Consider the following 27099-nt stretch of genomic DNA (forward strand, 5'->3'; position numbering starts at 1 on the left):
TTGATGTCAGCCATTTCCAATTTAGAAATCTGGACCTGCTGGTAATCAAGTCTTAGAAGATAGTTTCATAACTAAGGGCATAGCTATATTTTGAGAACTTTAGTAAACACTACGCAATAGAATAATAGGTTTCCTCTACTCTTAGCACTGATAAATATTTTTGCCCATAATACTAAGAGATTGTGTCCAGAGTGTAATAGATAAGTAGCAAACCAAAATCACTGAAATAGTAGTGAGAAGAAGAAACAGAAGAACCAATTTGAATTAAAAGAGATAGTTGATAAAAGTGTAACAATTTAAGTCACTGTCAATAATGATGAATACATTAAAAATGTTTTCCATATAATGTTTTACATCTAATTTAAAAAATAAATGAGGAATACATTTCCAAGGTACATGGCACCACTGAATGCATATTAAATTCAAAATCACCATTTTGTAAAGAATATGGGGAAGAGTAAAACAGGTATCAGTCTCTCAAACAGCACTAGGAGCTTATGATAACAACGGGGAAAGTTTGAGCACTGATTTGGAATCTACCCAGGAAGTACTCTTGATGCTTAATTAAAATTTACTTGAAGAAACTTAAAAATTTTATATGGAACCATCTTAAAATTATTTAATTTAATTTAATAGTTGACTATCACCTTTTCTATTTTCAGTCTGAATTATTTTTCCAAGTTATATAAAATTTTAATTTTTAACCACAAAGTTTCTCACACCACTTGATGGCAAACTTTGGCTAAAGCAGAAATAATATTATTAGTTAGTTTTATGATAAACTTATGTCAGAAATTATCCTCCTTCTATATAATGGGTAATAATAATTTCCAGGTAGCCTACCAATATTAGCTCGTGAAGTTTTCCAAAGAGAATGAAAAAATAGTTTTTAACATTTTAATATAATTTTACCTACTTAAATTTTCTGGTAATAAGACAAAAACTGTTTACCTGATTGAGCAAATCAAAATTTTAAAATGGTCCCTATATTCTTATGAATGAATATTTATCATGGGAAAGTGAATACAGAATCAAGGTGATATTGATTTAATCTTTTTGAGAAGACTATTACCAGTTAAAAATTCATTTTAGAATGTGCCTCGTTAAAGAGAATCAAAGTAAGTACTTTCAGTACTAATTCGAATGGAAACAAACTTCTGAGATATTTTTGTATAATTTTCAATTAATGTATGTAAAGATGTCTTGATTTCTATCCTTCTTGTGCTCTAAGTATTGAATGGCTCCCCATTGTTTAAATCATGGTCTGTATAAACCATTCCTAATCACACTACAAAAACCATAGTCAGTTTAGAGAAAATATTTTGATATCTTTGAAATGTAGCAGATATTTTATACTGAAATATGTTCAATTAATGTTCTTACTGATACATATATTGATATAAAGACCTTTTAATCTTTTACATTACATTGAATTTTTTTCCTAAACTTCTCTATGACACTTGCCACCAAGAAACAGAAAAATGTGTTTTCTAGACTTCTTTATTTTGTAAAAGGTAGGCTTATATTAATTGAGTAGAAAATTACCAATATATGATGTGGTTTTATGTCATTTTTCTCTAAAAATAAATTTGACACTTAAAGACTACTTAAATTTTGGAGCCATAAATATCAATGAATAGCTGTTAACTTTTCAAAATGGAAATCTTTCAATGCAATCATATGGGTCAGGCAAAGAATAAGCTATGTAAAATGATCACCAGACATAGCGTTTCTATGTTTCCCAATCAAACTGTACATATTCTCAAGTACTAAGTAACATTTGCATAACATAAAAATATCATGCAAACGCCAAAAATTACTACATGGGGTAAATCGTCTATGGGTAAATATATGCACTTATTAATCAAAACTGGCTACTTTATTTTCCTGTTTCATGAACATCATCATAACTGGTATGGAATAATAATAGGTATTTGGTATTTGTTTTTACTGTCCTGTTTATGAATTATTTCTGTTCAAATTTTTCCCCCTCCCTCTCCAACATTTGCATTGACTCTGACTTATTTTTAAATTTCAATTTCTATGCTTTCAAATTATTCCAGTTTTCGGTGTTACTATTCATATTTTTCAGCTACTTTGAACTTTTTCTTTTGCTTTCTACATCTTGGCTCTCTTTCTGCTCATTCTCTAATTAGAATCATTACCAAAATATAGCTTTGGCTGTAACTAAATGGGCACAAGTAAAATAACATCCAATACCTCTATGAGTAACAACTGCAAGCTCTTTAGTTCTTTCTATCTGTTCAGCATGTCTTGGTCTTCTCCTGGTACTTTGTGTATCTGCTTGATGAGGAGAGAGCCCGTCCTTGGACGTGTTGGGGTCCAGACCTGAATTTCTGAGACTTGTAACTTGCACTCGCTGTTCCTCGGAAAGTCTATGGATGGTGACAGCTGTAACACTGGATACAGTAACATCTGCAGGTGTGCTAGCAACAGCAAGAGCACCAGTGGTAGTCCTGTTATGCTCCTCTAACTCACCAGTGGAGGTAGTGTGGGTCAATGTAGAAGAACCTGTGGGACACAGTAGCACTAGATGCTAACTTTTTCTTTTTAAATTTTGTTTATTTTTTCTGATAAGTTTAATCAGTCATATTCTCTTCTATTACCTTAAGGATAATCAACATGAAGAGGCAAAACACAAACACGCTAGTAAATTGTGAAGCACACTAGATCTGTTTGTTTGTTTGTATCAACCATTCTATGGATAGATATACACACAAAATACACCACATTTTAACTGTAATACATTGAAGGGAGTAGGTAAAAGAGTAAACCCTTTATGTGGCCTTGAATCAATCTTCTAAAAAAATCTACAGATGAATTTCAGCAACAAATGCCTGGCAAGTGTCAGGTTTTGATGGAATGGGTAACTAGGTAACCACACTTTTCTCAAAAGTATGCTTTGAATAGTCTGCCATATCTCTTCAGAAATTCTGGGAAAAATATCAAAATTTTATATTTTAAGACAAGCAAGTGAAGAAAAGAGAATTTAAAATCAAAGCCAAAATGAAAACAAATGATGGGAAAAAACAAGACACTAAAATAACCACTATATGAAAATGTCTTTCTTAACCTCATTTGTCGTGAGCTCTCTAAGTAGCTTAGAATTTACTGAGTTTTAAAAAATCAGTTAATAAATTTTACTATTTTTATGTAATGTTTTAGTTTAACCAATTCTGAACTAATTAAAATTAAACAAATTATTTAATTTAGAAGTGGTTGAAAATTAACTATTAGTAAACAGCATGGAACTTTAATTCATACACACTAGTTTTAACTATTGGTTGGGAATTTCTAATATCTCATAAGCATTTCATAGTGTGTATATATGTGCATGTGTGTGTATATAACATTACCACATTTTTATTCTAATTAAAGATTTTTTAATAATTTAAAAGTATGCATTCAACGTGTCAAACTAGGGTTTGCGTTTTCTTTTTTTTTTTAAGGTTTTTTTTTTTTTTTTAAGGTTGTTCTTAGTGGTTCATAATACTTATATAATGAAAAAAGTAACTTTATAAAAGAAGCATAAAATAGAATGGGGGTATATTTAAAAGGATCTTGACAACTAAAGTCCTTAACAGCAACAACAGCAACAACAAAAATTATTTAATTTTGGAGTTGCAGCTACTAATTAGGAATCATAGTCAGATCCCGGTTGGAAAACTTTTGAATATTTTCTAAAGCCAGTGAGTGGTATATGTTTTTATACATTTTTCTTCTCAACATTTCAAAATTCTGTTGCCAATGTTTAATTAGATATTTTAGATAAAAATGCATATGGATACTTCAACCATTCTGAAAGAGTAAATAAAAGCAATGTCAATATGGTTTAAGAATACTCTGCCATTTTTTTTTTCCTCTTCTGCTGTAGGCAGGTGATTAGTAGGACTAATAATTCTGCTTTCTGCCTTAAATTCAAAAAGGAAGAAATGAAGTCAAACCTGGAGCTCCTCATGCGTAGGTAAACAGAAAAGCCCATTTCCACCCCTAATTCTTCCAGGTTGAGTCATCATATCTGAATTTGATGTAGAAATTCAGAAGTACTAAACGATTATTGTATTTTGAAAGAGTCAAAAGTAAATGAGGTATGACGATTATCAAATTATTTTAAATATTTTAATATGTTTTTAAGCATGAATCAGAAAGCTTCTATTCAATATTTATCCAAGTTGTTTTGTGAATAACCTATTTCATAGATCAGAATATATGAAGTTCACACTGGTTATATAAATCAGACTGCAATATTTAGTCAGTTAATATTTGAGAATAATTTTTAATCACATGGTTAAGCAATAACTATGTTTGCACTATTAAAATACAGTAATTTAACTCACGGTAAACTGTACATTTGTGATGCACAGTTTCACATATACATCATGATGAGCTCATGTGCTCATTACTATGAAACTTGATCCATATTATTGTCCTAGAGAGTTTAATTGAGCCTTTTAAGAGGAATGTGAAGTCAGAGTAAACACTAATACTTTAATTTTTTTTTTTCTTTCTTTTTTTTTTTTTTTTAAGACGGAGTCTCGCTGTGTCGCCCAGGCTGGAGTGCAGTGGCGCGATCTCGGCTCACTGCAAGCTCCGCCTCCCGGGTTCCCGCCATTCTCCCGCCTCAGCCTCGGAGTAGCTGGGACTACAGGCGCCCGCCACCGCGCCCGGCTAGTTTTTTGTATTTTTAGTAGAGACGGGGTTTCACCGTGTTAGCCAGGAGGGTCTCGATCTTCTGACCTCGTGATCCACCCGCCTCGGCCTCCCAAAGTGCTGGGATTACAGGCTTGAGCCACCGCGCCCGGCCAATACTTTAATATTTTTATAAACTCATCATAATTTCCCAACTTTAGGGTTTAATTTTAATAAAAGAAACTATTAACTATAAACATATGTTGGTAATTATAAGATAAATTTATGAGAAATAATGGAATTTATACTATGTCACATGTCTGAGCATGCCTACCTTTACTAAAGGGATGGATTAAATTATCATATTCCATCAGAGTCATTATGATTAATCTCAAATAATCTCTTGAATTTGAGTCAATAAATCTGAGATAATCCTTATGAACAAGCTTAGCGGACTTAGGCTGCTTCTCTAATCACTCAAGACCTGCAGACCAAATCCAAACACCCACTTTCTTGAAGACTTTGGGGGATAAACACAGTTCCAGACCAAGTTTTGGAATTAGAACTGGTCTTTGGTAATGTCTAGATCCAGGGTTTTCTAGCAGTTCCAATCTTAAAATATTTAGCATAAGAGCTATACTTCCCACCAACGGTGATGATGATTCTGTAGTATTCCCTTAACCTAAATGCAGGACAGTGTTTATGGCTGAAATAAAGCATTAAACCTCAGAATTTATTTAATAATCATAATCTAACCAGATTTGTATTCCAACCAGTTATTTTACTAACCAGTTCTTATGTTTTACTGATATATTGTGTTCATATTCTTTCCACACCATACTGGGATGCAAGCTCCCTGAAGGCTAAAATTTTTGTATATTGATTTCACTGATGAATCCCTAGCTCCTAGAACATTGCCTGGCACATAATAGATGCTCGAAAAACATTCATCAGACGAAATAATAAATAAAGAATGAATTCAATAGAACTAAAATCAAATTAGCAATAACAAAAAGACACATTTCACAAATGGAATATGATTATAATTTTTACCATGCAAAAGTCACAATTCAAGCAGTGACATGAATGAAGAGCAATTTCAAAGCAGGGGAAACATAAAATTTTGGTTTTAACTTTCAAAAACATCACTTTGAAAAAGTGTGGAATCTGAACATTAAGTTGCATAAGTAATAATTACTTCAAAATTTTTGTTATTATTTCCCAAACAAAAGTTTAGTCTGTTAGTATAAAATAGATTTACTTAGAATATTCAAAATTGTGTAGAATTAAAAGGGGATATATCTCATGCTTACAGAAAGTATAAATGCATCTAAACTTAGTTAGATGTGCTTGATACATACAGTGGAACTATAAAGAAATAACACTGATTTCCTTTTTAAGGTAATAAAGTCATCCATTACCATACAGTTGTGTCATATATTGCATTTACCATTTTATTTTAATATAAACGATTTGAAATACTGATTTTGGTAATATTTCAAATTGGCGTGTATGAAACACGGAGTTTTAAATTGTCAAAATTCACCACTTAACAGCTTTAAATTACTCAAAATTTTTGTGTACACAACTATTTTATTAAGTAATTGCCAATGCTGGAAAAAGCCTTAGAATTATGTATAGCAATAATTCAATATTAAATATACACATAGCTATCTAATGATAAAATATTTTACTTTCATTTATGAAAAAAATTAAGTATGCTATACAATTATGTAAGCATTGTCTGATAGCACAGTTAAATGAATATATTACAAGATATAAAACTCAAAGGAAGAAAATGTACATTCAGAAAGCTCATTTTTCATTTGATATCAAATGATATATACAAGGTGTAGTTTATCACAATTAGATTATCCTGTCATTACTTGAGAAAAATTTAAAAATAAGATGTTCACAATATGAAAACATACCTGAAATATAATTTTAATAATACTATTTAACAAAACATTCCTGAACTAACAAAAATAAAATAAAAATGATTTACATATATAAACATGCTTCACTAAGTCATAACTAGATGTCATCTTTGAAATTATGATGATGGAAAATCACATTACACATGTAAGTTGGAAATTTTATTTAATAATAATGCTATAATGTGAAATTTGAAATTTTATTATATGTTTTCAAAAATTTGAAAGTTATTAATTTTAACAAAATATGTACCAAATAATACCTCATGATAGAATTTGAACTTCATTTTGATTAAATTTCTTGTCCTATAGTTTTACAATTTTATGTTGTTTCTTTGTAATTATTTTCTAGCTCATTACCAAAATAAAAAGCAGAATATATTGCTAGAGATATGCGTGGATGACCCAAAATATATAAGAACATGTAAAAGTAATTGTATATTCAAAGAAGTTTTTAGGTACTTATGTTTAGCACATTACTGTATGTAAATTAGTTTAATATATTCTGTTCCTTTAATTTTAGTGTTTCATATGAAACATTTGAATGGAAATTTAACAAAATAATAATAATTTTTTGACATTGTGATATGTAATAAAGTAAAATGCCATAAATGTTTAACATTAAAACGTCCAAAATAAAAACTATATATACACAAATAACACCAACATAAAGTCTAAGTACTATGACTAATTTAATTCAGCCATAATTTGGATAATCATTAGCATACGTAATTCAATGTTTGTTATATTTTTTCTTCTTTTCTTTAATACGACTTCTGTGAAACTTATAGGAAAACATACCAATAAATGAGGACACTTGCAAACTAATTGAATATGAGGGTATAAAGTGAAACAAAGCTCTGATTTGTTACATTTTTAAAAATTCAGCATTTTCATTAAGCATATGCTAGCTGCAAAATAATTGAAATATTTTGCATTTTAAAAAGTGTTAATTTCAGTATTTTAAAATCTGGCTACCCTAGTATTCAATAGTTTAAACTGGTAGATGGGTGCAAACTATGAATATGGAATTTAGAAGAGAGATGGATTAACTGAAAGTAGCCCTTAAAACTGTAGGAGAAATAGAAATGTTTTACCTTTGATTAATTGTTATTAAGTATAAAATTATCTTTCTGACTAGGAGAATTTTAAGTGAATTCCGGAAAAGAACTAGTTTATACTTTTCAAAAAATGTGTATCTATATTGGTCTTACAAAATTTGATCTCAAATCAAAATGCTGTATTTATGTTGAAACTTCATAAAATTAAAAGCTTAAAATATATTACTCAATAATACAATATAGTCTTGATTGTAAGAGGCATATCTAAGAAAAAAAACTGCAGCAATTAAACTATGAAATGACAACGCAAAATTGGCTGTCACTTGTGCCCAGATTTCTGAGAGGTTAAAGTAAAAAGAAGCTAATCTTAGTGATGTAAGAAAAAATTCAGTAATTCATGTAACAGATTTTCTAAGATTAAGGATAAACAAATGGGTAAATAATAATTTAAAAATATAATTGAGTTTAAATACATATCACCTTTCTGAATTTACTGACATATTGATATATGTTTATTTTTATGTTATATATTTTATTCAAGTTTATAAGCATTAAACAAGAAACCAATATTAAATTTTACATTTGGATTTGCTGTCATTTATCATGTGCAAGTGGCCTTGATGATATAATATGCAAAATGAGTGAATAAATAAATAATACATTTGCAATTAAATCTGAAACTGATGATAGTAAGATTTGTCGGTAAATGTAGTGGTACATCTACTGAAATCACTTTGTGACTAAACTAATGATTGTAAAACAAATATTAACAAATTGTACACTATCCCACAATGTTTATATGCAAGATAAGGATCTCAAATTATGAATTGCTAGAAATTTTAATAAACACACATGCCAAGCAACCATAAATACCTTTTTAAATGAAATATGGCAATATCAAAACTTTTAGAAAGACTTAAGGAGACTACAGTTTTGGTCAACCATGACAAAACAATACACACACATAAATGTATGAATGCTATATTAAATATCACAGTTTTGCCCTAAGAAGGAGAATGGATAGACATCTCATTTCTTAGTACAAAAAATATAGTAAGAGTGTGCTAGGGAAAAGCTATTTTAAATACAGAGTTTAAGAATCTTGAAGATAGTATCTTTCTCTCAAAAGATCACTTCTTGCTTCACCCAGTTGATTAAGACAAATTTGTAGAATTAAAGTTCAGAGTAGTATCACTTTAATTTTTTATGCATTTTGGGAGTTTCTCTGACATGTAGCGGTGCATCATATGTGTCATTTTTAAATTTAGATATGCAAATCCACAAAAACACACACCACTTGCAGAAATAAATTTCACACAATACAAACTGAATTATTTTTGTGTAACTAAGTGTAATAGTCTTATAAAGTCACAAAAATGACAATAAATGTTGAAGACCTAGGTTTTAAAAGAAGATTCATGGCATCATTGTTACATTTCACAATAAGAAGAGAAAAGAACAGGATGTCCCTCTACATCTTTGTACAATCATCAACCAGAATCCTAAATTTTTAGATCTCTTTGTTGAGACACCTGTCATCTCTTAACTAGAGTAAAAGCATTTGCCATTCTGGGATTCCCCTAGACAAACAAAATGAAGCTTCACACACACTTGTTTCGTTTATTTCCACGTAAAATCTTGTGGAACAGCTGGCAGCTCTCATGGAAGAATATTTTATTTCAAGATGTCATGTCAGGAACACCTCATTTTCATAGCCTTGTTTTCTCTGACAATCCTTGCCTTATTAATATCATTTGAAAGCAGAGAGCATGTCTTACACAGGTTTATCCCCTATTTCCAACTGAATATTTGATAAATATGTGAGGAGAGAATAAATTAGTAAAAATGTCTAAATATAGTATCTTCTTTCTGAATAATACAAACGTTTTGTATTTAATTAATATTTATTGATGGTAAAATTTATTTTTTCAGGATATAAACATAAGTAAAGAATTGGATCTGTTTAGATACACCCAAATAATGCAAAGCACATTTATAACATACTTTTATTTTATATTTCATGTGCTAGAATAGAGGTATGAAAAAGAGGAAGAAACATCCGACACATAGAAATTATTTCTTCGGCCGGGCGCGGTGGCTCAAGCCTGTAATCCCAGCACTTTGGGAGGCCGAGACGGGCGGATCACGAGGTCAGGAGATCGAGACCATCCTGGCTAACACGGTGAAACCCCGTCTCTACTAAAAAAAATACAAAAACTAGCCGGGCGAGGTGGCGGGCGCCTGTAGTCCCAGCTACTCAGGAGGCTGAGGCAGGAGAATGGCGTGAACCCGGGAGGCGGAGCTTGCAGTGAGCTGAGATCCGGCCACTGCACTCCAGCCTGGGCGACAGAGCGAGACTCCGTCTCAAAAAAAAAAAAAAAAAAAAAAAGAAATTATTTCTTCATTTATGTTTTTTCAAATGAGAGTATCATTTCCCCTATCTGTTTCTTCTATCTCCCAATATTCTTTCCAAAAACACAAAACCTGTATTTTATAATGATGCTATTTGTTTATTTTGAAAGAGAATAGAGAAAAGTAAAGAAAATACGTGGATGGGGTTACCTTTTATACCAATAATGATTGAAAGAAAAAATAAGAGCGGTCTTTATCCTAATGTACTCATTATATCCCTGGGTCACAGCTACCTTCATTACCTGAATGTAACCCTGTTTATCCTTTGTTTCCTTCCATAGTGGCTGGCCTTTAAGTTTGGGGCCTATGGAAGTGTCATCATTTTTCATTAATTGTAGATGTTCTTTACTGCCTAAAATATATAGAAGGCTGCTTTTATATATGTGATATGATTTAATGGGAACCAAGAAACTATCCTTACCCCCCACATCTTTCTCTCTGTGTACCTCAATGGTGTTAAAAGATGTTCTTAAGAATTAAGTATAGCCCACCAAAATTATTCTCTCATAACCAGACAAATAACTTTTTGGTAGATAGAGGGCCACACTAGAGTAATTGTTTATTCCACTTTAATTAGTTTATTATTAAGTTTTCTTCTCCTTACAAAAATTCCTTGGGGAAATTTTAGAGATATGTGTTTTGGGGAGAAGTGTGAAGTTTTGCCGTAAGATCATTTAGTGATTTTGTATTGAGGCATTTATCATAAGTTGATATCTGATCCATATGACTGTTATGTAACTGGAAGAGTAGGGTTCACTATTAACAGCTCTGGTGTAAAGAAGGTGCAGGTGGCTAGGAAGGGCTGCCATTCTGGAGGAAAGACTATTATGGTGTTGATTGTGGAACGGTTGTTGAGCAACTGGTGAGAAGCTGCATAAATATGCTCAAGTAAAGCAGTCTAATAAGAAACACAGGCCAAAAACATCTTACTTTCCTGAAGCATACATTCTGTAGAGCACTTGGTATTCTGTAGCAGCAAATTAATTAGTAGGAGAAATTATTTTCTTGAAAATAAATACCAATTTTGGCTTAGAAAAAAGTAGCAAGGCCGGGCGCGGTGGCTCAAGCCTGTAATCCCAGCACTTTGGGAGGCCGAGACGGGCGGATCACGAGGTCAGGAGATCAAGACCATCCTGGCTAACATGGTGAAACCCCGTCTCTACTAAAAATACAAAAAACTAGCCGGGTGACCTGGCGGGCGCCTGTAGTCCCAGCTACTCGGGAGGCTGAGGCAGGAGAATGGCGTGAACCCGGGAGGCGGAGCTTGCAGTGAGCTGAGATCCGGCCACTGCACTCCAGCCTGGGCGACAGAGCGAGACTCCGTCTCAAAAAAAAAAAAAAAAAAAAAAAAAAAAAAAAAAAAAAAAAAAAGAAAAAAGTAGCATGTTGGAGGGGAAAAGAAAACTTCAGAAATGGTAAGAACATACAGAGTCTATCATCAAAGCTATCATTAACCTAAAGCAAATATATTGTATATTAATATTATATATGGGGTATTACATACAATTATATATTTGGATATTTATATTTGTCCATATTTAGAGATAAATATATTTCTTATGTGATTATTATGCTAATTTCCTTTACACAAATATCTTTCATTTAAAGAATATAAGTAAAAAATAAATGAACAAACAAAAACTGTCTTTTAATACCATCAACAAACAAAAGTATGAACACCAATATATACACCATTTATATTTGACTTCAAGTGTGCTTCGTTTCTTTAGTTTTATTAAGGCAACAGATGATGTTAAAATTTAGCCATAAAATGTAGATATCTGACCAATGAGGATCTCAGAAATCATATAGTTTAATGTTATAACATCTGGCCAATTGTCTTTGACTCTTTTTCTACTCTAGAAGTAGAAAGTTTGATCCTCAGGGTGACACAAATGAGAAGGTTAATTAGAGCTTCCTTCACTCAAATCTTCCCTGGAGGAGAGACAGATAAGTCTGTTGTTTAATTAGAAAGAAATTCCATCAAATTTAGAGCAGAATATATTTGGAAAGACAGAAATAAAATGGGTGAAATATGAAGGAAGAGATTCAGCAAACTACTTCTGTTTTACAGTATTTGTACCTATTGAAAAAGCAAACCCTACCTTGCATTCATTCCAAAAAAATGCAAATGTTATACATGAATCTTTCTAATGCTCTACTTTTTCTACACCAATTAGAACGGATATTTTTCCTCTTTCTCTATGTTTCAATAGCATTCTAAACATCCTAACTTTAAAAGGTATTATATTCCATACTCTCTTTACCTCATCCTTGCTATTTCACAAACACAAATTAAATGACTATTATACTTTAGATAAACGATAGATTATGATAGATAGATAGATAGATAGATAGATAGATAGATACAGATGATAATCTTCACCCCTGTCTTTCAAGCAAACAGTCTAATAGCTATTTAAAAAATAATCAGAACAATGTGATATGTTTAATAGAGGATACAGTATAACTAGGAAAACACAGCTGTAGAAGCCCTTAGATTTGCTTACACAAACCAGGAAGACTTTCTAGTTGAGGAGACATTGGCATTGATCTTAAAGGATGAGCAGATTTTGCCTGATACATGAAGGATAAAATAACATTTTAGTCAGAGGTAGCAACTTAGAAAAAGGTGCGGTAGAGGAAAAGGCAAGACATATTCAGAAAACTGCAAATTATATGGCATGGCAGCAATGAAGAAAGCGAAATAGTAGGCACCAAGACTTGAAAAGCCAAAACGTTTCAACTTAACTTGAAAAATGAGGCATCACTAAAATACATAAAGCATGAGATTGATAACAAGATTGGCATTTTAGAAAGAATGTTCTTGCTATAATGTGAACAAAGTATTAAAGAGCTATATGGACTACAGCAGGGGTCACCAACCCCCAGGCCACGGACTGGTACCAGTCCTTGGATGTTAGGAACCTGGCCACACAGCAGAAGGTGAGCGGTGAGCAAACGAGCAAAGCTTCATCTGTATTTATAGCTGCTCCCCATTGATCACATTACCTACTAAGCTCTGGCACCTATCAGATCAGCGGTGGCATTAGATTCTCATAGGAGCATGAACTGCTCATGCAAGAGATCTAGGTTGCAAACTCCTTATGACAATCAAATGCCTGATGATCTGTCACTGTCTCCCATCACCCCCAGATGGGACCACCTTATTGCAAGAAAACAAGCTCAGGGATCCCACTACTTCTCCATTATGGTGAGTTGTATAGTTATTTAATTATATATTACAATACAATAATAACAGAAACAAAGTACAAAGTAAATGTAATGTGCTTGGATCATTCAGAAACCATCCCCACCCTCACTCTGTGGAAAACTTGTCTTCCACAAAACCAGTCTCTTGTGCCAAAAAATGTTGGGGTCTACTGGACTACAAGCAAGACAAACATTTAACTGCTTCAACCACATGACTAAGTATTTTGCAACAGAGTTGCTAGATTTAGCAAATAAGAATATAGAATACTTAGTTAAATTTAAATGTTACATAATCAACAATTGTTTTGTTATTTTGTTTGTTTTTAGCATAACTATATCCTGTACAAAACTTGGGACACATTTTGAAAAAAAAATTGTTTCATTTTTTATCTGAAATTAAAATTCAACTGGGAATTCTGTATATTATCTGGAAACTCTACCTTGATACTAATTTAGACTTACAAACTCTGAAAATTTTCTACATACCAAGTAAAAACTAGTAACAAATATTAATCCTTTCAATGTAGGTATTATTTGATTGATCCTGTGAAAACATTTGGAATGACACAGAATGGGCATGATGACATCACAAGGACATCTAGGCAAAACTCATACAAGCATCATTTTATTGAATGAGAAACGGAAAGAAGGCAAGTTGAATATAGTGTTCTAACTTATTTTATTCCAAATATATTAAAGTCTACAACCATTTTAGTACTAAAACCATTGAATGCTCTAGTCTTATATTCATTATAAAAATGCATGTTCTATAGAGGAAAAAATTCATATTGAGAATTAAATCCACAGATTTACATATAGAAAAGTCAGCTTTCTGAAAAATTATTCAATCCATGGAAAATTGAATGGAAGATATTTCCAGCAGAACTTATTGCTCTTTGAATTATATACAGACACTGTAAGTGGCAACAAAAACTGAACAGTTACTCAACCTCACAATATCGAGTAATACTTTTTGACCTGTTAGTCTTTTTTTTTATTCAGGAAATAGAAAATACAAAATGGAAAGTAAAAAATTCAACATTCTCAATAGATAGATAATTAGGCAGATACAGATACAGATATAGATATAGATAGCTTCTATGTGTTTCCCTCATTTCCTCTTGCATATATGAGACTATATATCTGTGTGTATATATGTATATATCTATATCTATGTGGAGAGATATCAGGTACATAAAGAAATCTCTGAATTCTGAAAAGGCATTTGAAGTAAGAGTGTTCTATTTAACAAGATCATATGCATATTATTGGTTTGAATTTTTGATGACAATAATAAAGCAAAAAAAGTAATCATTATGGTAGTTTTAAATATCTAATAGTTTTATATCCACCCAGATAAATTTTGGTGTATTACAATTACAGATATGAAGATGAATATTCAATTATTTTCCTGAAGCATACTTTTAACCTTTATAAAGGTAATGAAAACTTGCCTTCACTCATCTGTTAGAAGATACCTTTGTATTTCTCCAGATTTCTGAAGAGATGATTAAGACACTATAAATGTATTTGACATTCCAATATGCTTACTTTAAATAACTAGATACCAAAAATATTTTTAAAACATGGCATAAAAAGCAATAGACATTTATTGAGCACTTAGTATTTGCCAGACATAATCCTAATTTATTCATTTAATCCTTAAAGGTAACCTGTGAGCTAATAATGATAAAGCACAGAACTGCTTCAAAACATACACTGAGCCACATGACTAGTAACTGGCAAAGCTAAAAGATGGACCCAAATGACAATCTCAAAATGATCTTAACTTCTGTGAAATCAGTGCCTTTATGTAGCTTCCCCAATACGGTATAGGATGTAAACACTTGTGTGTGAGTCAACATGTTATTTATTTATGTTTTGTTTTCACTGTATTTCTTTTCCATTACCTCCTTCCTCAACAGAAGCCTGATTGCCTTCAGGGTCCTCCTGCAATTCCTTCAGCAGGATTTTTCTGCAGATGCTCAAAGGAAAAATTTCTCTATATTCCCTCCCTACTTTTTGTTTCCTGAGAGTCTAGGTCCTTTCATGAAAGTACACTAAATGAAAAGAGGAGGACAATGATGGGGAGATGTTAGAGTTTGGGAGAAGCAATAAGGATGATGTACACATCATCTCTAAGGAAAATGGAAGGGTCTAGGAATCTGTTTTCTCACCTGTGGCTAAGATTTCCTTACTCAAGCTTATCATGGAAAGAAAAGGATCATCTGCCTTCATAGAAAATATGGGTTTGGGCAATGATGACTAAATGGCTTTCTCCCCATAGTCTAGTCACTACAAAGGCCTATTGGATTCTTGCGCAAATCAAGGGAAGAGAAGGTGCCAAATGTTTCTTCTACCCTCACCCCACAATGACCTACAGAATGTTTTTCCTGTCAAATATGATAGGGGCTTTCAAATTATTTGAATCTAAGAGAACAAAGTAACATTTCTTGCCTATCCACATCTGTGGATTAAATTTCATACCTGTTTAATGTGTAAATACATTAAAAATGTACAGCATATCTCAATAGCTTATTTTTGCTTTTTTAAATAATTTAGTTTCAGAGTGAAGTTTGATACCTCTATTCTATTCTAGTTTTTCTTTTAACAATTTGAGTTCTTCTATTATAAAACAGTTCTTAGCAATCTAATTTCACTCATCTTTGCAACGTATCTGCTGCTCAATAATTACAAGACTCACATTATCGTACGTGTGGCTTCTTACCATGTTGCTAATATGGATCATTTTTGCCACCTTTGGTCATGAACAAAGCTTCTGCAAGTTTCTGGTTCCTAACTTTTACCAACAAGGTCTTCTCCAATCTTCAGAAAATTTCTTGCAAGTCATGTTTTTTCCCAGTCACACATCAATTAAATTTTTCAAGGAGAGTGGATGCTTTATGATGAGGACATTTGCACCAGAGACTCAGGCATCCATTAGTCCTCAGCCAACTATTCCCCACTGTTCCTAATAATCATAGCCTAACACTTATTGATCACTTATTTAATGTATATTCCATGGTAAACAATTGATATATAATCATCATAACAACCATGGGCAGCAGATACCATGAAAACTTATACAGCTGAGGGTAAATAACTTGATTTAAGTAATTCATTCATATATTCACTCAACAAGTATTTGTTGTCTTAGGTCATTTATTCACTCATCCGGGTTTTTAGGCAACAAGAATTTGTTGAGTGCTTAGTTTATGTCAGAGGCTGGATGATCCAGAGGTGAACAGTAGAGATACTGTGTTTCCTAAGAAATGTTACATTCAAATGGGAGACAAAAAGAATGAACAGATAAATAAAACAGCAGTGGTGAAACACAAAGTAACTTTTGAGGTGAAACCATAATAAAATGAAAGAGTTATTTAAGAAAAAGACCTGATATAGGGCACTTTTACTCAGAGTGTCAGATTACATAGATTATTTTCTTAATCTTGGTGACATAATACTTCCTATTCAGTTATCACTTGGGCATTTCACTTTATTTTTCTCTACTATGTTCCACATTCTCTTGTGTCCTATGTTTCTATGAAACGATATTTATTTTTAGCCAAGATAATGTTATATTTGGAGAATCAAATTTAATTATTTAAAACCCAGGTCACAGAAATAAAATTAAATTGATAGCAATTGCATCAACATTGTATTTCATTCAGTGAATACTATATACTGAGTTTCTACCTTTTGCTAGCTATTGTTATATGATAGAATGCGATGGTGAACATAGGAGATAATGTGAACAAAGAGATAAACAATTAACAAATATAACAATATGTACTATGTTGGTGTGTTAGATTAAATATGGTCACATATTCTTTGTGACTCTTGTCAAAGAGGTAGAGTAGGTGTGACTCTACTGAGAGATGGAGTCTATTTCCCACCAACTTGGGTAGGGATGTCCTAATGACTTGCTATGACCAACAGAGTGCAGCAAAAGTGATAATGTGTGACTTCTGGAGCTTCACTTCCAAGATACTTTGTAGCTTCCACCTTGGATCTCTTGAAATGCTTTCCTCAAACTACCACTGATAGGGTTTTGCTCTGTCCCCACCCAAATCTCATCTTGAATTGGAATAATCCTCATGTGTCAAGGGCAATGCCAGATGGAGATAATTGAATCATGGGGGCAATTTTCCCCCTGCTGTTCTTGTTCTTGTGGTAGTGAATAAGTCTCATGAGATCGGATAGTTTTATAAATGGCAGATCCCCTGCACAAGCTCTTTCCTCCTGCCATGTAAGATGTGACTTTGTTCCTCATTCACCTTCTGCCATGATTGTGAGGCCTCCCCAGCCATGTGGAAATGTGAGTCAATTAAACCTCTTTCCTTTATACATTACTCAGTCTTGAGTATGTCTTTATTAGCAGCATGAGAACAGACTAATACAGCCACATAAGGAAGTATGTCTGGCTACCAGAAGATAAATGGCACAAGGAGTAAAACTGAAGTGTCCCAATTTACAGTACTGTGTTATGCCATATTGGACCTTCTATCACAGTCAACTATCTAGCTGTGATAGCAAAAAAGCACAAAAGCATCTTGCCAACCAAGAGAATTGTGAGAAATAATGAAGCATTCTGTTTTAAGCCTCTAATAGATGACTTGGCTTTCACAAGCCATGTTTAACTGAAACAATGGGTTAAATGCCAGAGTTTTATAGAAGTATGTAATAGAAGCACTAATCTGGTCTTAGGGGTCAAATTAATAAACAGAGGTTTTGTGAAGAAAGTTATTTTTAAACTAAAACCAAAACAATGAATAGGAATTTCCAAGATGAAAAGAAAATAAATAAATAGCCAAACAGAGGCCTGTATTGTAAACACCCTGAGGCAAGACAGATTGTGTTAGTTTCGAGGAATTAAAGACCACTTAGTATGGGCAAAGGATAAATTGCAAGCCAGAAAAAATCACAGAAACTCAGCTTGGAAATATAAGTAGAGAGCATATTATGAGAATATAAAACGGTAGATTATGACACAAGCCATGAGAAGCCATGTGAACTTTATAATAATGCCAGCAGACACAGTCCTCCAACTCCACTCACAGTAGGCAGCACTACATTTCTCTCTTCCCCTGAGAACCAACTGTATTTTTTAAAAGAAAAGTACTACAGTATTATGATAAGATAAATTTTCTTTCCATGGATAGAAAACTTTTTTTAAAAATCCTGACATTGAAAAGTAAAATTTTTGTTGTTCCTAAATGTGATTATCTCTGGTCATCTCTAAAGAAAAATGGAAAAACAGAAGAAATTTTAACCCATAATAATTATCTGTCTGTATTCATTCACTCCATTTGTCATTTTCCTATTTTCCAATTTCATATTTATGAGGACCTACTTCATCATTTTTCATTTATTTTCAAAATGATATGTAGAATTGCTTGCTGAATTAAAATATATATATATATATATATATATATATATATTCCTGTGAAACATTTCATAGGAAGATCAATGTAGGTATTTCATAAGAGGATAAAACTCATGTTGTAGAATTTCAATCACTAGCTAGAAGGTTGGGAAGGATTTGGTAGGACATCAGGAGTTCTCAGATCCCCCAGTTATGTTGTGTGGTCAACTATAGAGTACATGTGCAAAAATGGTCAGCCAGTATGCATTTTATTTTGTATTATATTGTAAAATAAACTCTCTAAAAATGCATTTTTCTTTCAGAAAGATGGTTTATGCTTTTAAATATCACTGAATCTGTGCAGTTCTTGCTTTCTGATAGAAAGTAGAATAAACACTTTACATACAGGTGAGTAAATTCTAGAATTTAATTAAAATGAAACTCAATATGGTGTGCCTTGGAACCAAAATTACAATAAAAAGTAATATACCAGTTAGTCAGTCAATAAAATAAACTGAAGTGTGTTGTATAGAAAACAAAATATGAGACACAAAAATGTTATTATGTGATCCTAAATTTCTATGCATAAATATTTTATAATGCATTTCCTTAAGTCAACCCAGTGAAGTGATGTTTAGTAATTAAAAGTTATGTGTAATGTGACTACATATGTATTTTGTTTTTTTGCAAAGTATGATTACTTACAGTCATTTTTCACACCACTTCTTAGATGAGCTGTATATCACATGAGAAAGAACAATCAGTGTTAATTTAATTATAGTCTTAAGGAAATTGATATTTTAGTTAGTAGGTGAGGTTCTGTAATGAGTAAATTTTGATTAAGCATTTTTGCAATAATGAAAACAGCAGATCATCATTACTCTTCCAGGAAATCTCAGAAAGGAATCACTGGGCTAGAAAATGTTTAAAGCCCAGTTTATGAGAATAAAGAATTTAATTCCATCATATAATACATTTATTTTAATATAATGTCTTTGTTTTTTCTTTCTTTTCTTTTTCCTTCCTTCCTTCCTTCCTTCCTTCCTTCCTTCCTTCCTTCCTTCCTTCTCTCTCTCTCTCTCGTTTTCTTTTTCTCTCCCCTTCCTCCCTCCATCTTTTTTTCTTTCCTTCTACAATTATATTAAGTGTTGGATGTATTCTAGGAATTCCTCTGGATGCCAAAACCATAGTGTGAAGGAAAGAGATAGGAAAGAAAAATGTCAAAACATATACACGATGATTTCAAAAATGTAAGTACATGAAGGCACAAATAGAAGATACTGATTGTGAATATCTGGGTTGTTGAGAGTACCCTAGTTCACCTTGGCCTATTATCTCAAAGAAGGGAATATCTTTGCTCATTCCTGAAAGATGAGGAAAAACAAGTACCTTATGGGAAGATTTGAGGGCATAACTTTCCACTCAGAATGAAGAGCAAATGTAAAGGATCAAAGGAAGAAAACTACATGGTATGTCTAAGAAGGCAGTGACAGAATAATAAGTATTAGGAAATTACAGGTTTGTAGGCTATTGTAAGAAGTTTGGGTTTTATTTACTGAAATTTATTCTAAGTCAACAATGGAGAAGGGAAGATCTGATATAAATTTAAGACAAATCACTTCACTGTCAATGGGTAGTGTTTGTGTGCCTTTGTGTGTGTATTTGTGCATGTGCCTCCGTGTGGGTGTGTATTTGTGTGTGTGTGTTTATGTGTATGGAGTTGATGATGGTGGTAGTTTGCTGCTATAAGAAAAAAATATGTGACACAGTGGCATGTGGGGATAAATGAGGTAGATTTCCCCGCCCTTTCCCCCAACAAGATCATCCCAGAGATGAAAAAGTTTGAAAATCACTATTACAGAGCTTCTGCACTGGAATGCACATTTGAAAAGGCTGAAAAAGTAAATACATCAGACCAGAGGTTCCACATTAACAGCCAAGAGCAGGATCCATGCAGAATGAGAAACTGCCTGGGATGATACGGAAAGTATAATGAGTACTGAGATTTAAAAAAAATATCCAAATGGCTAATTGAAACCAATGTTCCAAATAAATAACAGACCAAGTGATGGGAATGCTAAAAACGGGGGGCACAGTCCCTGAAAGAAACAGATGCTGTGAGCAGCAGGGAGATGCCAGTGTAATTGGCACAAATATGACTGTGAATAATGCTTTTGTATGACCCTTTAAGCTGGAAAAGTATATCCTAGATATTTAGAAAATTTTCATCTCCAAAGTTTTAAGGAACAAGAAGGATAGCAAAGCTAAAATGGGACATAAAATGACAGTATGACATTCCCACAGAATGGCATGAGTTGGATTCGTTACTGAATTAAGAAAACAGGCTAATATATTTAATGAGAGACATGCATTTCTTGATGATTCCTTTAATAAATATTTAGTGAGTGCCAATCATGTGCTATGCACTAGTATGCTGATGACATAAAGATAAAAATCATATAAAGTCTTCTTTTCAAGGAACCATATTTTTAGAGGGGCACAGAAACAATAAACCCATAAATTAACAAAGAAAGAAAATATCCAAAAGTAAATTGAGGACAATTTTAAAAAGAGCATAATAGAGAGTGACTGGTACCTGGGTCAATGAAAACCTCTTTGATACAAGTACATTTTTTTAGGCCCTAAAGCACAAAAACGAGCCAACCATATGAAGACCAGGGGACCTGTTTCCAGAAAGAAGGTCAAAGTTTCTGAGACATAGGCAGAGAGAGGAGGGGTAGAGATGACTTTGGTGATACATGTAGGAGTTACTCATGTAGAGACAAAGAGTCAGCTGTATCAATTAAGTTTTATTATGAATGTGCTAGAAATCTATAGTGAGGTTTCAAGCTTGACAGTTTGTATTACAAAATATCACTTTGCTTACATGTAAATAATGGGTTGTAGAGACGCCATAGTCAGAGATCATACCAAAGAAGAGGCTTGTAAAGTTATTAAGCATAGAGATAATATTTCTTGGTGATAATGGAAAATGGGTTGACTCAACAGACCAATCAATGATCATAATTTTAAATTATATCATATTTTACTTGATTTCTTCTAAATGTCAGTTAAAGATGTGCAGTTATGCTTGTTACACTTATCAAGAAAATTTGTAAAGCAAACAGCCTAAGTGAAGTAATGTTCTATATTTTTATCAGACCTGTTCAACTTAATGAACATGAACATACGACTAGAAGAAAGTGGACTGTTGTGAAGAATAGCTACATAGAAAAGACAACTAAAAACTGGAAAGGACCACACCAGTGTGCTTCATTATTATTACTCCAATGCAAAGAATAAACACAGTAAGAAAGAAGATACACAATGCCCTTTTGTCAATATTGCTTAATGAAAAATTATCATACAGGAAATTAGATATGTAAGTCCCCAATATGTCTATTATAGCAAGATACTGTGAAAGGTTCTTTCCAAAATACCATGGGATATAATTATCATAATGATATTACAGATCAGATATAGTTACTTCTGAGTTACACTGGTAAAACTGAGAATCCAAGGTGAAACGTTACACATATAGTATATATGTATACGTAGAGTATACATATATGTATACATAGTATATATACACTATACTATAGATACACTATATATACTATGTATACACATATACTATATACATACTATATATAGTATATATACTATACACATACTATATATAGTATATATACTATACATATATACTACATATATAGATATATGTATATAGTATATATAGTATAGTACATATACTATATGTATATATGTGTACATATACTCTATGTATATGTGTACATATACAGATATGTATATATGTATATATGTGCATATATGTATATATAGTATATACTATATATATACACATATACTATAACGTGTACACGTTATATCTCAGTGTTCATATGTGCCATATTTACTTATAAGTTAGAATACATATAAAAGTAACTCAGCTCATTTCTTCTCACATGATGAAGAATGTTGACTCAGCCAATGAAAAAAGATAGAATTATGTATCACCAGTGTTACAAATGTCTTTTATTCTTATATTTGAAAAGACAAAATGGTAAGAGTTTGGAATTACATGAAATGTAACCAGTATATAATAATTTATCAAAAAATTAATAAATATTTTTTCTTATACTTTACATACTGCACTCCTTCTATAAAACATATTTTTTAGATTTAGAATTCCCAAGGCACTATTCTCAGTCTGAAGAGAACCATAATAGTTAATAAGGCATAGATTTTACTTTAAGAGAGCTATAGATGTATACAAAATAGTAACAATTAAGGGAAGAATGGTAAAATAGATCATGCTTGAATTTCTATATAAGAAAAAAATACGAAGATTGCATTTGAGTGACATAGGCAACTGTGAGAAGGGGCAATTCAGATTGGAAAATAAGGTTTGTGCAATGATTAAAAGATATTTAAAAAACAGAAAATGACAGCACACTCAATTTTGGTGTAGTAATATGAGGGGAATTAGTAAAGGAGAATATATAGAGTTGATTCAAAGATATCCAACAGCTCAAAGCAGATGTTTGTTGCTCTCTGGCTACCTAGAAACCATAGTTCTAGCATCAGAAATTTATTTGAAGAATTTTAACCTTATGCACCAGTTAGCTTTTATCTCTTATTTTTCTACTTCTAAGTCTTACTTGAAGGTATCATGAATATTTAATTTAAAATTTACATTAGGAAATCTTGAGTAACCGAAAAGTTTAACTATCTAAGTCCTGAATAATTATGGTTCCTCAAATAAATATCTAAAGTAACCAGTGTAACTATGTCTTAGAGTTAGTTTATAAAACGTTCATTATTTAATGAAATAATGAAGATGGAAGCAAAACCACTCAAATGAAAAAGGGTGTCATTGTCTCTAATTTTTCACCTCCTTAATAGTTCCAAGACTGGAATTCTAATAAGGTTATTTAATCTGCAAAATATGATATAATTGTTCCCTGAATTTTCTCATATCTGGCTGAATGGGTACATTTTCAGTTGTCTTTGCCATTCTTAGCTAGAGTGACCTATTGAAAAATCATATTCTGTCTCTCTGAAGCATTGTGCCCTTCTGTCTTAGGAGGTTTAGAATCTTAATTTCATGAACTCTGTGATGAGAAAGAAGACTTTCTAAAATTTATTTATTTATTTTTATATATTTACTGTCTATAGTATGATGTTTTGAAATATGTATGTATTGTGGAATGGCTAAGTTAAGCTAATTAATATAGGAGTTACGTCATATACTTGTCTTTTTATGTGGTGAGAACACTTAAAAATCTACTTTCTTAGCAATTTTCAGGAATATAATATATAGATTATCTCTAGTCATTATGTTGTATAGTAGATCTCTTGAACTTGTACCTCCCATATAACTGAAGTTTTGTACATTTTGACCAACATCTTCCCAATCTCTGACCCTAGTCCCTGGCAACCACCATTTTACTCTCGACTTCTATGTGTTCAACTATTTTAGATTCCAAATATAAATAAGATAATGAGGTATTGCCTTTTTGCACCTATATTATTTCATTTAAATAAATTTAGGATCTAATTTAATGAAGTCTGATAAGAAAGGGAATTTTGAAAATGACTGCACAGTGCTTTAGTATTTCTGGGAGAAATGTGCATAACCACAGGCAGGAAAATAACAGGCATTATCTTAAACTTACTGAGGAATATATACACGTAAAATTAATAGTTAATTAAGTAGTTTCTTTGATATGGCTCTTTTGAAGAGAGTTTTGAGAAAACTGTTTCAAGTATATCTGCAAATATATCCATAAATTCAGAGTAGACAACCATGAAGGATTACGTATGTGTGTGCATCCCATATAAAGCAGTTTTTTAAAAATGACAGATTGACTTTTGGCTAGAGATGAACTCTAATTCAAAAGGTTAAATTTACTATTCTAGATTATAAAAAATCAATATATTAGTATTACTGAATTCTGAAAAATACCAATCAAGAGAATAATAGTATAATAGTGTTAGTTTCTTATGGAAGTCACACAGAATTTTGTATTCTCACCCAGGATAATAGAACTGTAAAAGAGATAAAATGCTGTCTTCTCATATCCTGGTTATGAATCCCTACTTCGGTGCTTATTACTTAGAAACTTTTCAGGGTACTGATTAGTGTCTATGAATGCTGTATTTATTAATTTGTAAAGTGGAAAAAAGAAAAGTAACCACATCATATGTTGCAATGATGAAATGAAACGTACAGGGGAAAACATTTGGCACAAGACCTGAAATATAATCAATGTTTAGTGATAATGGTGAAAACAAAGAGTTGATAGAGCTTATTCAAATATAGTGATGGAAAATAATTAAATTATTTTATTTTTCTAAAAGTTAAAGTCCAGTTTTTAAATAAACTCTTTACACAGTTAAAATATTTTATTAACTAAAAACTCAATTTCTAAATTATGTATTCTTGAGCATCCGTCTTACCACATTTTAAAGTAATCACTCATTTCACTCAATCCAATTTATAATGTACATTAATGATTTATGACTCCTTAATGGATACCCGTTTTCTCAATGCAACTATCTTTATGCAATTTAGTTTTATAAATATTTATATATTAATAACAGCTAATGATCAGGAGGCAGGTCATTTTTGACTAGGGAATTTAGAGCCATCAGAATAATGATACAACTGTAAAGAATAAATAAAGATGAGAATTTGATGGTCAAGGAGATATTATATCTGACTTTTTTCTTAGTTTGTGTAAGTTGACATTTTCACAGATAACCCCTTTTCAAAACTAACCAATTGAAGATTTTTTAAAAGTTTGATAGATTGTTTTTTATGCTAAATCTCACCTATTAATTTGGTTCTCACAAAAAGGTAAACTATCAATAAAGGAGTTCAAGTATATTTTTCAAACCCATCTTTTAATAATATTGTAATAGTTCCCCAAAAAGTTTTAATTAAAATATATGTATGCATATGTAGGTGTGTGTGTGTGTGTGTATATATATATATATATATATAATTGTATTATAGCATAGAATTTGAAATAAGAAGACTTGCATTCAAATTTTGCCTCTATATGTCTCTATTTCATTCAGGATTTCCTTCCCAATTTTCTCACCTACCGCCTTACCTTGAGCCCCACTCATGTTGGTAAGCATCAGATTCTTTCCCTTTATCTTTCCTTCTATTCTTCTGAATGATTTTATACATTAAATAATTTTATTTTTTATGTTGGTGAAACATAAAAAATTCTTTCCACATTGAAATATAGCCTTGAAGATAGCTATCATTCCTTGAGAATAATTTAAATAAATAAGCATTGTTTTAATGAATATTATTCAGTAAACATTTATTTTCCTTTTCCTTCTCATTAACCTGGAAGAAATATCCTTTTATCAAAAACAAACAAGCAAAAAAAAAAAACATAATCTACCCACTTGAGCTATAAATCTTCTTTGTTTCTATCTTATGTTCTTTGGTTCCCTACATCATTATTTTCTCTTATTCTATATGGTCATTTCCATCACTACAGAAATATGTTATCTGTCTTCAAGGTTAAAAGACAAAAAAATAAAGTAAAATCATCTCCGGACTTTACATTTCCCTTCTAACCTCCTTCACATTCCTCTCTCCCTCTTCACTAAATGTATTGGAAAGCACTCTCTCCACAAACCATTTTTACTCCCTCACTTTACATTCACACCTCAAGCAAGTTTGTCTAGCGTTTTCCTAAATTTCATAACTGCAATAACCCCCATGTTACCAAATCCCATTTAATATGGTTTGGATTTGTGTCTTCACCCAAATCTCATGTAAAATTTTAATCCCCAGTATTGGAGGTGGGACCTGGTGGAAGGTGATTGAATCATGGAGGCAGATTTCACCCTTTGGTGCTGTTTTGGTGATAGAGTTCTCATGATATCCAGTTGTTTAAAAGTGTGTAGCACCTTTCCACTCTCTTTTCCTCCTGCTCCGGCTGGCCATGTAAGACGCTCCTGCTTCCCCTTCCATGATTGTAAGTTTCCTGAGGCCTCCCCAGCCATGCTTCCTGTACAGTCTGCAGAATCATGAGCCAATTAAAACTTTTTTCTTGATAAATTACCCAATCTCAGGTATTTCTTTACAGCAGTGTGAGAACAAATTAATACACCATTCTATCTCTTCAGTTTACTGATTTGACAAAATATTTGAGAATTCGCCATATGCCTGGACCCCTCTACTCACTCAGCATACAGCAGTGTACAAAACAGTTAGCTATATCCATGTCTTTATGAGGCTTTTACTGAAAGGATGAATAGCACTATGAAAGAAAAGTGACGCAAGGGATAGAACTTTTTAACATCAGGAAACAGATGCAATTTTAAATAGGGTAGTTCAGAAGACCTTACTAAATTTGAGATTTAATCAAATTTATGAAGAGTATCAGAAATTGAGCCACACAATTTAGGAAACTTTCTAGACAGAAGAAACAGC

General features: G+C 32.1%; 1 protein-coding gene across 3 annotated transcripts in view; it reads right to left on the reverse strand.

The window, feature by feature from the left end:
* CSMD3 (CUB and Sushi multiple domains 3) overlaps positions 1–27099 on the reverse strand; it is a 1308251-nt gene that overhangs the window by 806281 nt on the left and 474871 nt on the right. The window contains exon 7 of one of the 3 annotated variants that reach the window (XM_030937706.1): positions 2221–2532. The exons of the other annotated variants lie outside the window; for them this stretch is intronic. Within the exon in view, the coding sequence (XP_030793566.1) occupies positions 2221–2532 (312 nt within the window). The remainder of the gene's footprint in view (positions 1–2220; positions 2533–27099) is intronic. 3 annotated transcript variants of the gene reach the window in all.

Source organism: Rhinopithecus roxellana, chromosome 9, assembly GCF_007565055.1.
Source record: "Rhinopithecus roxellana isolate Shanxi Qingling chromosome 9, ASM756505v1, whole genome shotgun sequence".
Taxonomy (NCBI): Eukaryota; Metazoa; Chordata; class Mammalia; order Primates; family Cercopithecidae; genus Rhinopithecus; species Rhinopithecus roxellana.